We start from the raw sequence: 13,087 nt of genomic DNA on the forward strand, positions 1-13,087 counted from the left end.
CTATTTTATTGAAACCAAGAATAAAATAATAAAATCATACTGTGTTAACTTTTCAAAAACTTGCTTCATCTTTCCTAGAGTTGTTGCCTTACTTCTGTGAAACAGATCTGTATTTTACTTAAAATATTTGATTCTGGGTAAATAATTCTGTTCATGATTAATTTGAGCTTAATAAAGAATAAAATTTTATCAGATAAGATTATACTAATGTATATTTGTAATAAAAATTAATGAGAGTATTAGATTAAAACTTTCCAGATTTAATACTGAAATTTATTCAAACTCAGCTAATTTTAGATTATAGATAAACTTTTGTAAATTAAAACATTCTAAATACAACTCTCTGGTGGTAATCTCACATAATGATATTCATTCAGGGAAATCATAAAACAAACACTTTGGGTTTTTTCCTGCTAAAGCTTAAAACATATCCATGAGGAGCTAAGGGCAAATATACTTAACTTCAAAGGTTTAGTTGCTGAATATGTTGTAATTTATTAGGAATAAGCAATGGAGCCACATCTTTTTGTGTTTTCTTTCTATTTAAATACTTGGTAATTTAAATTTTGGTCTGAAAATATTGGTTCTTAACAACTGGGTTTTTTTTTTTTAAGAATACATGCCTTTATTTTTAGAAACATTAATACTGCATATTTCACAGAGTACCTATTTATATCAACTTGATTCTTTTTCAATAAATTATTCTATAAAACATTTAAAAACTTTACATATTCTGAAAACAGAAATGGGATGAGCAAAATAATATGATGAATAAGCTGAATAAAATAATGGCATAATATTCAAAATTTATTTTAGGCATTTTTACAAATTTACATAAGTTAGTTCACATTATAGAAACCATTCATAGAGAAATTTGCTTGTATTTTATCCTTAAAATATTTTATGAGTAATCTCTAAATCAGAAATTTTTATTTTAATACTTTATACTTAAAATTCATAAGATGAAATTCAGATGTCCAAAGCTCACACCCTGACTGGAAAAAAAATGCTAATATCCAAATATCAAACAGGGCATCCAGCTGATGTTTCTGATATGGTGGCAGGTTAAAGATACTAAAGTTTAAAATCAGCTTAGAATAATCCCATATTGAGTATAAAATGATAGCCTGTCATCAGGAACAGGCAGACAGAGCCAGGTCCAGATGGGAGACTGGCTGGGAAAAAGGCTGAGGCAGGTGGGAAAATGATGGGAACCTGACGGAAGACAGGACTACTCCCTCTGCTGGCAATGTCCTCACCTGCTTGAATTTTTAACTAATGACTAGCTTTTCTTTAATTATTTAAGATATGACCAATAAATTATGTAAGGTGTCCCTCTTTCACTCTGCCGTTCTACACTTGCACATTTTCAAACTCATGGTATCATATTTTCATCACACTAATTTGTCAGATATATAAGGATCCAATGTTTCACCAGGAGGTCCAATTATTTATCTTGTAATTTAATTACATCATAAGCATAAGCAAATGTAGCATTGCTTTTATAATATAAAGCCTTTTAAAATTAAGCATACCTTTGAATTATTCTTTGTTTTTATACACGTATATATACATATGCATGAACACATAAATGTATATACTTTCTTGAAGAAAAAAATTCTTGGGTTATAGACTTCCTAATCTCTTTCTCAGGCTCCACATAATGCCCCATAATGAAATAATATAGAAATGAACCATATAAATCAACTATACAGGGAACAAGGAAACAGCATGTCACAGCAAAACAGCATAGATGTACAGCGCCAAACCTATCTGATAATCTAATGATCTGAGTTTACAGATATTATGTACTAATATGTAAGGAATTAAGAACTAATGTTTACACAAAAAATCTGTTAAATTTTACAGAAAAATTATTGGATATTTGATTTTCAATGTAAGTTAATAGCTTCAGCAAAAACATTTAGTAAAAATCTGTTCTAAGATTTTGGCCTACAACCAGAAGCTCCCAGAACAGGAGGGATCAGCTTTTTCACCCACTGTTCTCATCTGAATCCTGGCTTAAAAGCTATTCCAGCTCCCAGCTTTCCAGAAGGCTCCATCCCAGGAATCCTTGCCTGCCATTTGGTTTGCTGATTTTAATCTCTCAGGACTTTCTTACAGTGGCTCTACTATGCTGAACTGGCACTTGCTTCTAGAAGTGAGTTATTATTAAACCTGTAGGTCAATTGTGGCACTAACAACTCTTTGGAAGCTTTCAGCCACAGTGTACAATTTGCTAGTCTAATTAAATATTAATTCTAAGTGTTACATTTTGTGGCTAAGAGCTTTTATTTTCCATCATCAGCCTGGAAAAGAAAGAGGTTACAAGGCTAATTTAATCTCTCCCCTTGTCCTCTCAACATTAAAGATTAACTACATAGGGTGCGAAAACATTATTAAAGAAGGTAGTACTCTTTATATAGTAATAATAATGTAATTAATAGCAAAGGGCTAAACATAACATTAAGACATAATATTTGACCCGATACTTAAACAGCTTCAAATTATAATTAGTTACAAGCACATTTTGTCTCAACATTAAGAAAAATATCCTTTTTCAAAGATAGCAAGCTTTCTTTAAGAGAAGGTATGAATCCAAGCATGTAAATACAAATAATTCTAAACTTGCATTTTCTCACAAATACTTTTCCGGTAGTTGTTAGGACCAAAAATAAAAGCCTTAGTAATTTTATTTGTAAAATAAATGCAAAATTAAGTAAAGCTTTTTTTCCTATATACAAAAAGTGATGTAGAACACAGCTTATTATAAAAAAAAGATGTAAAAATAATTTCTCCATTTTTCTTCTATCATGTTCACAGTGGAACGGAATATGTAGGTCCCTCTCTACTTTTGCTCTCAGAACAGTTGTGTCCATGCCTGGACACTGGGCATTATAAAGACCATGCAGTCCAGCAACCAAAGATTCCATATGCCCAAACAGATGACTCAATTTCTGTTAGGAAACACTCCCTATTTATTGATACATTTGAAAAGTTTGGCCCTAAAAAACCATGTAGCTAATAACCACTAGCATAATAGGAACTACATATAAATCACAATATGAACTAAAACATAAGAAAGTTATTTTAGGGAAAACCATTTAAAAACCAAAATTATTATTGTTTAATAATAAGATTTCTGAATATGCTTTGGTTAGATTAAGTGCAATAAAAAGTTTCTAAAAGGTATTTTTCATTTTAAAGATGAACATGAATCTTACTGGAAATTTAATATATATCCTTATTTTATTTAATATGCATATTTACACTAAGACAAAATGATATATATACTGCTATTGTAGTATTGTATTTTATTCTGTGTAGACAGATAATTACAAAGTTTATTTTTGTAAAAAGTTTCAATAACTCTTGACCAAGAAAGTAAATTAAGTATATAGTATATGTATAATGCATATAAGCCACAATTTGATATTAAAAATTAAGCAGATGCCAGTATGTGCAGTCTGATACGGAAGAAAAGAATCTAGAGCTATAAGAATTTATAAATTCCAAGCCTATAATAGAAGGCCTGAAACACAGTTCTACTATTTTCTATTTTAAAGAAAAAACAGATTGTTTAAAACTTATTAGACTATATAAAGATCCTGAAATTTAAAATGTGTTATAAAATTAAAGTTAGCTTATCATGATTCAATTTTTAAAAATTATTTCTTTGCATATTTTAAATATGTCAATTTCCTACAATCAAATTCATGGTAGTTAAGAAGATCTAGAAACACTAAAGGCATATTCTTAGCTGAGAATATCTTGATCAGGGAAGAAATTAATGAAAAAAATCATACATAGAATATCTGGCTTTATCCTTTAGTAACTAACAGCTTTGATTAACTGATTAAATCTATAATTTTCATTCTTAAATAATGCCCTTTATAAAGTATATTACAAATATAAAAAATATATTAAAATATGTCAGGAAGTGAGGTTATGCATTCCTATAATGATGTCTTCCATTATTAACAATTATATAAAAATTACTTTCCAAAATTTTGTAGTTTTTCATAGTATCTGTTGTTTACTCACCAAATAATTGTTTTTAGTTCTTGCACATTGGGAAAAAACCACAAGACTTTTGGAGTTCACATTTTATCATTCCATATTAGTGGTTACTTCTAAAGCCATCTACTGCTTGACTTTGAATTTAGCTGATAAAACCCTCAGAATGAACACAAAAGTTTATGGGTGTGAAAAGATCTGTTCTGAATTTCTTTACATGAGATCATACTGTATCATTTACTCCAGTGGATTCAAAGATCTAATATTTTTATATTATAGCAGATTATCTGGAAAAGCTATCAATTAAAATAACAATTTAACTTTATTCAAGTTTCAAGAGATATATAACAAGACCCTTTCTTCTTGTTTTTTGTCTGAAAATAAATTCTCTTTGGTATAAACTAACTAATGCTGTAATAGTTTCCTTAAATCAACCAGTTGAGGAAAAAAATCTACAGATCAATTTATTGTACAACAGTGGCTATATGAGAAAAATCTGAACAAGGCTATTAATTGAGAGAGTTCCAATGATGCCAAGATAGGCTGTAGTCTTGTTTCAAATCTGAAATTGGTTCTAAATAAAAGAAAATTTAGTTTACCAACTAATATTCTCTAAGAAAATATGTTAAATGCTTTCAATACTTAGAATTATTCATAAATGAAACAATATTTTAGATTTTACTTAATATCAAAAAAGTTTTCATTCCTTTGTATTACAGTTAAGGAAAAGATTTTTAGGTTCTCATTTATATTTAAAAATTCTTTACAAGTATAGCTAATGAAGGTTTGAATAAAAATTAGCAATAATAAAAAATAAATTTTCTTTTGAAAGGAAAGATGTGAGAATAGCCTTTCCTATTTTAATTACAATTCTTAGTCTTTCAATATTTATTTCCTGATAGTTTCAGGAAATATTAATCAGTAAAAATAAAATCTTGTCACAGATTATGTAAAAAAAACACATCAGGGAAAATTTATCTTCCTTTCTCCTTGCTGATAAAATAAGACATAAAACTAAGTTTTTATTTCCCCAAAGAATAAATGTCATTGGTCAACATTTTCTACAGCTCACAACTGTCAGGCAATTGAAAATAAAACTAATTTAAAAGGCACAAAATGTTTGCATAATTTGGAGGTGGATGACAAATTTCACTAGTAATAAGCTAGCTCTGATTTATAGATCAGAAAGAAACCAGTTTCAGATATTGCTAGATATGAAAATCAGTGTCCTTTTGTACCTACTTTAAAGTTACCACTTTTCAAAACCAAATCAAACCTCATTTAAAAGTTTCAAACAAGGAAGACATTTCTAATAGTAAACAGGGAAAAAGGCAGTAGAGTGTTCAATGTAGCTGAAATATAACAACCTTTAATACAAAAATTTATACTTTCAGTATTTAAAAGTTGAAATAATATAATTAAACTAATATGTAGGAAGAGTTTGAAGAGAGGGTTTTGGTTATTTTTCTTAGATGCACCTTTTCTTTTTTAATTTTTTCAATCCACGACAACCTTCACTTGACAACAGAGTTTGAACAGTTGAGTTGTGAGAATGTGAGCAGCTGCTGTTATTATAACTAAAGGTCTGTCTATGGCTTGAGTCTGAGAGACCACATGTTCGGCTGTCCTCTCATCTTGCCATCCTCACCAATTAACTATTAACATGGAGGGCTGTACACATGCTCTTGGGGGCTCTTTAACAGGCTTCTTGGCGAGTGGCACAACTACACAGCAGGGATCTGGGAACTGAGTAATGCTGGAATATAGGGACGCCACCCGTAGTTTTGCTCATTCTAATGACACTTTACTCCACAGTTCAGCATGTAACAAAGTCTGTTTTTAACTTAGCCATTTTCACATTCATTTTAGTACAATGTCTTTGGGCAGACACTAAAACTATATTCTAATAAGAGATTATATGAGAATAATGTTACTTCACAGGGAAAATTGTTCAAGACTATATATACATGATTTAAGTCAGTCGTAGGATATTTGCCAAATAATTTTAGTGTTTTCTTAACAAATGTTTGGAGTTTATTTTTATACATGTGCTTCAAAGTATGCTTGTCATTTTACTCTGTGTTATTATGGAAAAAATCTTTAACTCAAAGGAAATAAAAAAAATTCAAGCTTAATTGTGAGGCCAAACAAAATATTTCAAACGCAAAGTTAAAAATCTTGCTTGTTAATTCTACTTGCAAGTCTTATTATGACAATAAGTTAAAATCAGTTTTGAGTCTACGTCATTATTTTCCCTATTTTAACTTTTCCCCCTCTTTGCAATTTCCCTAACTATGTGTTCCTTGCCTACAATGAAATTAAACATGGGAAGCATGCCAAAAGTACAATAAAGGGTAACTAATCATTACTGTACAAGTCTGACAGAATGCTAATAACTAATATAAGAACACTGATTGGTTGGTTTAGCACTCTAAGAGATGAAGATACTTTATGTATTTTTAATCTAGTGTTACTTTATTTATAGATGCTTAATTATATGACAAAATTTCCAAGGATATCAAACTACATTTCTAATTCCTGCCAGAAACTATTTTACTATCAACATCCAAGTCCAAGCATCCAAATACCTACATATATTATTTTCCATCCTTTTACATTGCTAAAAAAGCCCCATGGGAATAGGAACTTTGTCATATTCAATACTACATTCCCATGGGTGCCTAGAATAGTGCTTGCTATCTTCATTGAATAAATGACTAAGCTAAATTACCTTTAGTCATTTCAATCACAATTGAAACTTCAATTTAGTCTCTAGAGATGGCAATGGTAATAGTGGAAAGGAAATTTACATATGATGTTAAAAGAGTTTTGTTACAACATGGCGATAATACTAACATCTGGATGGATATCTAACTTTATCTATGCCTTGGAGTCTGTCTCAGGTCTAATCTATGAGAAGCTTCCAGTGTTTCTCATAAAGAGAATTAGGGAACTAAAGATTTCTATTTTTTTTTTATATTGGGGGTTGAACCCTTGGCTTTGTGAATGCTGATCACATGAGCTATGACCCCAGTCCCTTGGATGCATTGACAGACTTTACATCTTATCATTGTAGACTGATCTCTGTTCAAATTCTCAGTTTTGGAGGTCTGTTTAAATAATATATAGTGAAGATAACATAAACTGAATGCCTACAATGTGCCAGCAGTGTCTCAGTTCCTGATATTGCTAATCTTTTGACTTTTACATTTTGCCTAGATTTTACAGAGGAAGAAGTTGAGGCTGAAAAAAAGTTAACATTTGACTAAGATCAAATAACTTATAAAGGCTCTCTGCCTCCAAAAGTACTGGCTCTTCCTATCAATGAATACTACTTTATACCTAGTATTTTTCTTAATTTTCTTAATTTTTCTTACTGAATAAGCAGCATAACATGCTAGTTAAAAGTTCAGTAACTAGGGGCAGGAAGAAAATGCTTAAGTCTAAATTCTGTCCTTTACTAGCTGTGTGAACCTGGGTAAAGATAATGAGAATACTAACTACCTATAAGTTTGATATGTTTTTGGTTAGATTTCTAATCATACTGCTTCCAGTTCTTATTCTTTTCTTAGACTGTTTTCCTTGCTAGTCTTTAAAAGTTATAAAGAGCTTTATCCCCTACTTATATGATGACTGATTTTCTCCTAAATATTTAGATATAGAAACAAATACATGGTTAGAGACTCATATTTAAAGAGGAAGAGACTGAGTGATTGATCATGATACTAGAGATTGAATACAGGTCTTCATGCATGCTAGGCAAGCACACTACCACTCATCTACATTACAGCCCATTTTTAAGTTTTTATTTTGAGACAGGATTTTACTATGCTGCCCAGAGGACCTTGAGTTTGGGATCCTCCTGCCTCAGACTCTTGATTAGCTGGAATTATAGGTGTCTGCAACCACTACACCAGCCATCAAGTGATATTAGGGTCAGGAGACTACATGATAGCTTTGCAAAATTATGCAGGGAAAATAGAATGAAAAATGTGGAAATATTAGAAGGTTGTAAAGGGAGTTCAAAACCCAATTGAGTCAAATGTATGAAAGATGATATATCATGAGCTCTGTAATGTTTTGAACAATCAATAAAAAAAAAAGAAATCATTACTTGATCTGTGATGAAGATGGGCTGACTTGACATCACCTGATAGAATCACTGTTTCCCTTAAGCAATGGCAAAGAAATCACTGTCATAGACATTCTTAATTGGACAGGAACCTCTTCTCTAAGTAATAATTACCAAAGAAATAGCTTTTTATAAGTGTCTCCTCTTCCTTTTCTCTCTCCCTCCCAGGAGTTTCTTTGTAATAAGTTTGAAAAGTTATATATATACACATATATTCATTTCATAATCATTTATATATTCATTTCAGAATCATTTTTCTTTGCACTTATGTAAAAGGAAACATATACTCATTTTTTGTCTTCTCTTGCCTGGAATGGAATAAATTTTCAGCTTAATCTTTCACATAATCTAATTTGCCAAAGATTTTACAATGATAGTTTTCTTGTTAAAAATGCTGAATAATAGCAATGTAGAACAATAACTTTTCTTCCTAATGGAATGCTACATCATCAAAGATAGTTAATAATTCAAGACAATAGGATGTAATGTGACAGAGGGGAGAGAAATTTAAGTTTTAGAATTAAGAAGATTTGAGTTTGAATACCATCTTTCGATGCATAACAGACATGTGATACTGGAGAATCAATTAACCTCAGTTTAATCTTCTTTGTAGTTGACACCACAGCTATCTCTGAGAATTGTTGTGATGATTTGAGATGGTATGTGATTTATTTGTGAAGATGTTGGGGTGTGGAGTCAGGGAAAGACATTGGCAGCGTCACTTAACAACTAGGTGACCTGGGGAGAACAGAGGTTAAAAACTACCTATAGGGTACACAGAACATAGGTTTATGGTAAAGATTCAAGGACATAATGCTTGTGAAGTGCTTGGCCTGTATACTCATAGTAATAGCACAATTGGTAGTAGTAGGAATATAGCAGTATTTTCACCAATATCTGATGAATCTGTTTCAGGTTTAATTTATTATCAAAATCGAGAAGCTTGTTATGTCTAACCCAATTATTAGTAAAGTATTAACTTCATAATACATAAAGTATTAACTTTATGTTCCTTTTTAACAAGGAACATAATGAAAGTATGGGTATAATGTCTAATAGAATTAGAAAAAGAAATTTCATACACACACATACACACTACACACACACACACACACACATTAGTTTTAAGATCATAGTAACAATGTAAGTTCAGGATATTCAGTACAAAGTCCATAAAGGATAACACTGAGTTAGTTATCCTCTCATGACTATTAGAAATAAATTCTACTGTCCAAGGAATCAAAAGTAACTCTTTATGTCAAAATTTTCAGTTATAATATTAAAATGTTCTGTATGACTAAATGTTACATTATTATCAGAAAGTCATATGAAGAAAAGTATAAACATCTGACCCTGCCTTAACAAAACCACAGTGTAGTAGATATTTGGGATTATATAAAATGACACATTTGAGGCAAACAGAAGTTTAGTAAATAGTACTACTAATAAAAAAATAATCAGTACATGTGAAGTACATTAACATAAAAGTAGAATTAACTAAGGAAACCAAAAAGTGTTTGAGAACATGAACAAAAATTGTGTAAAAAATTCAAACCGGAATACATTGATCCATTAGTATAAGATCAAATTATGAAACATTTAGAAGAAAACATAAAAAAAAGATCTTGCAGAGGACCAAGATTGGTAAGATTAAGCAGGTGAGAGAGAAACCATAACTATTTAAAAAACTGGTAAGTTAAACCTCATTAAGACTTTAAACTTTTATCATAGCCATTGCAAACTGTAGCTAAAATGTATCAGGAATTATACAACTTGATAATGAGGTGATTACTCAACTAAAAATGGACAAAAAACTTGACAAAAAAAGCTATTCAGGTGGCAAAAAAGCACACAACATTATTCCTAGTCAAGGAAATGGAAATTAAGACCACAACACCATACCATTTCTCCACTAGTTGGGGAGGATAATTTTAAAAGTCTTACCTGGATAAGATGTGTTGGCATTGTGATGATACAGGCTGACAGAGAGGTTCTTAGAAGACCTCGGAGAACATAGAGGAACTTGGTAAGGCTGTGACTGTTGTTACAGTTTTCCGTACAGCAAACGTCATCTCCCCATAAAGGTGAACCAAGATTCTGAATTCCTATTCTTAAAATGTTTTTCTGTTTTTTCTAAAAGAAATGGGAGGGAAGTAAACACATAAAGTTTTGTTAATTGATAGGATACTTCTTTTATTAGCCAGTTCTTATTTTTATTTATAACACCAGGAACACAATGTCAACAAATATGTTAAAAATTCAAGCTGTATTAGTAATAAGGTAATATAAAGGAAATCTTTTAGATTACAAGAGTATATATACAAAAAGAAAAACAGAACTAAACCAGGCATGATTGTGTAACTGTAGTTCTAGCTACTCAGGAGGGTGAGACAAGGGGAATGTTTGTATCCAGAAGTTTGAGGACAGCCTGGCAACATAGAAAAACTCTGTCTCTAAATAAGTAAACAAACAAACAAACAATAGAACTGATTTTAATCATTTTTGGAAAATTTAAAGAGTATGACATACTTAAGCTTTAAATTGTGTCTAAATTTTATCAGTGATTATGCTAAGAATTATGTGGGAGGCAGTTAATATGTACGAGATCACAGGAAACAAAGAGAAAAATCAAAATTGAATGCTTGCAAACTTGTCCTTAGTATTTAGAAAATTTGAAAATTCTATAAATATTTCAATAAATTATAAATTGCTCAATATTTCTCATTTAACTTTATCTACTGTCTGATCTTTTTTTTGAAAAATGTTTAAGATGTTAAGATGTGAAACACTTTGGTTTTATATTTTACACTTGTCTCTAGGTTTTCCTCCTGAGACTGTTTGTATAATAATAAAAATTCAACATTTTTCATAAAATTTTAAAGTTGAACTTTTAGAATTTGAGCCTACTGACATTAATGTCACAATAATAGTGATTGATATTTCTTGGGGAAAGAATATTTAAAAATCATTAAAGAAAACCCAGGATGATTGTCAGTAAGTGTTTGCCAATAAATGTGTTTAATAATAAATTTTACTGTTTGTGTTATTTTAACTGAACAAATGTTTTGTAAATGCTTTCCCTAGAAATCTAACAAAATTTCTGGGCAAAAGAAAGAGGTGTTAACAAAACTTGGCACATGCAAATATTTGGAAAATCATTATTATAATTCTAATGGGAAACATAATATGTTCTTTCTTAAATCTATGATTTGGAATATGTGCCACTTTAAATATAATTTATGATGAAACAGGATCCTAAAATTTATTACAAGTTGTTGTTATAAATACAACTAATAAAATTTTTAACCAATTAGTTATTGTCCAACATAGCTTATCTATTTCTCTGATATTATAGATGAAAATTGAATTTGTGAGCTCTTTTTTCAAGTAGAATTTATTGACAAAGAAAAGTAAGGAAAATGAATGAAACACTGAAATGTTACGAGGAAAATCCAAGGGAACAATAGGTGAAATGAATAACACTGGGACTGTTTGATCTGGACTATGAAACAAAGTAGATTCCAGTCAACACATACAGTTCTCTCTCAGTATCCATGGGTGATTGGTTCTAGGGCCCCCTGTGGATACCCAAATCTGTGGATTCTCAAATCCTATATATAAAATGATGCAGTATTTGCTTAACTTACGTACACACATCCTCTTGATTACTTGAAATTATCTCTAGGTTAATTATAATATCTAATACAATGCAAAGATTAAGAAACTAAAACTGTTTAAGAAACTAAAACCGGTGATACTTTAACCTATGGTCACCATTACCTACTATTGTTGTCTCAAAATGCACTGGTTATGCTGTATTATTTGGGACTAAGGAAAAAAAAAGTCTATGCATGTTCAGTATTGGTGATTTCTTTTTTTCATATAATTTTAATCTATAGTAGATTGCATCAGAAGATATGTAACACAGGGTCAACTGTACAGTGTTTTAAAATTTAGTTTTCTCATATTTAAGATTCATAGAATAGACTAAAATATTGTCCTATGATACCATAAAATTCTTCAAATATATGAAAGGATGCAGTGGCCTGGATAGATTATAACAATGAGATTTCAGAAAAAGGAGTTTCCTAAGAATTTTAGGTAAAAAACTTCATGACACCAAGGACCTGAACTAAATTGATGCTATCAAAGCAGTTACCCTAATTTTCTTTTCTGGATTGTGTTAAAGTTATGACAGATAACCATCTAAGTAAGACACCCTATGTTATAATCTCAATGGTCCATAAAAATTGTTCTTTTTTAAAATTTCTGTATTACTTAAATAAAGTGAAAAAATATACAAGGCATATGTTAGAAATATAAATGTACATCTGTGAAATACAATGGGGCATTATTTTTCTCATTTTCTTATTACTTAGAATATCAAAATTAAGTTAAATAGCAAAAATTAAGGCTGATTTTGTTATCTCTAAGCTTATCTAATGATAACAAGCTTAAGTTAGACTCCTAACAGGAAGAGCCATCTAGAAAAAGGGAATAAGAACCTTACCCCCGCACCCCACCAAATCCAGATGTTAGAGTGAAACATGAAGTAAAGGGGAGCAGCATCATATTGTTTCCCTGTTAGTGTTTAATAAACTAAAACTGGCGATACTTTAACCAATGGTCACCATTACCTATTATTGTTGTCTCAAAAAGCACTTGTTATAAGTTTGTAACAAAAAACACTGTTAGGTATAGAATCAGGAGCTACAGAAGACTTTGACAGACATACTGACGTACGCATACAGAAGGAATGAAATTCTAAGCCAAAGAATGAATCAGTGATAAGATATTTAAGTCAGTAGGTATACAGCACATCAGAACACAATTGAGCATAATATTTGAATACAAGGAATACAGTTTTATTTTTAAAAGTATGATGGTAATTGCAAAAACAAAGGTCAAATATAAATACCCTGTGTCATTTGGAATATC

The 13,087-nt window shown here is 30.5% G+C and overlaps 1 protein-coding gene across 3 annotated transcripts in view; it reads right to left on the reverse strand.

The window, feature by feature from the left end:
• Elp4 (elongator acetyltransferase complex subunit 4) overlaps positions 1–13,087 on the reverse strand; it is a 231,660-nt gene that overhangs the window by 128,910 nt on the left and 89,663 nt on the right. For all 3 annotated transcript variants that reach the window (XM_026404399.2, XM_077797494.1, XM_077797493.1), the window contains exon 7: positions 10,094–10,282. In XM_026404399.2, coding sequence (XP_026260184.2) covers positions 10,094–10,282 — 189 coding nt within the window. The remainder of the gene's footprint in view (positions 1–10,093; positions 10,283–13,087) is intronic.

The sequence above is a fragment of the Urocitellus parryii genome, chromosome 4 (genome assembly GCF_045843805.1).
Source record: "Urocitellus parryii isolate mUroPar1 chromosome 4, mUroPar1.hap1, whole genome shotgun sequence".
NCBI classification, from domain to species: Eukaryota; Metazoa; Chordata; class Mammalia; order Rodentia; family Sciuridae; genus Urocitellus; species Urocitellus parryii.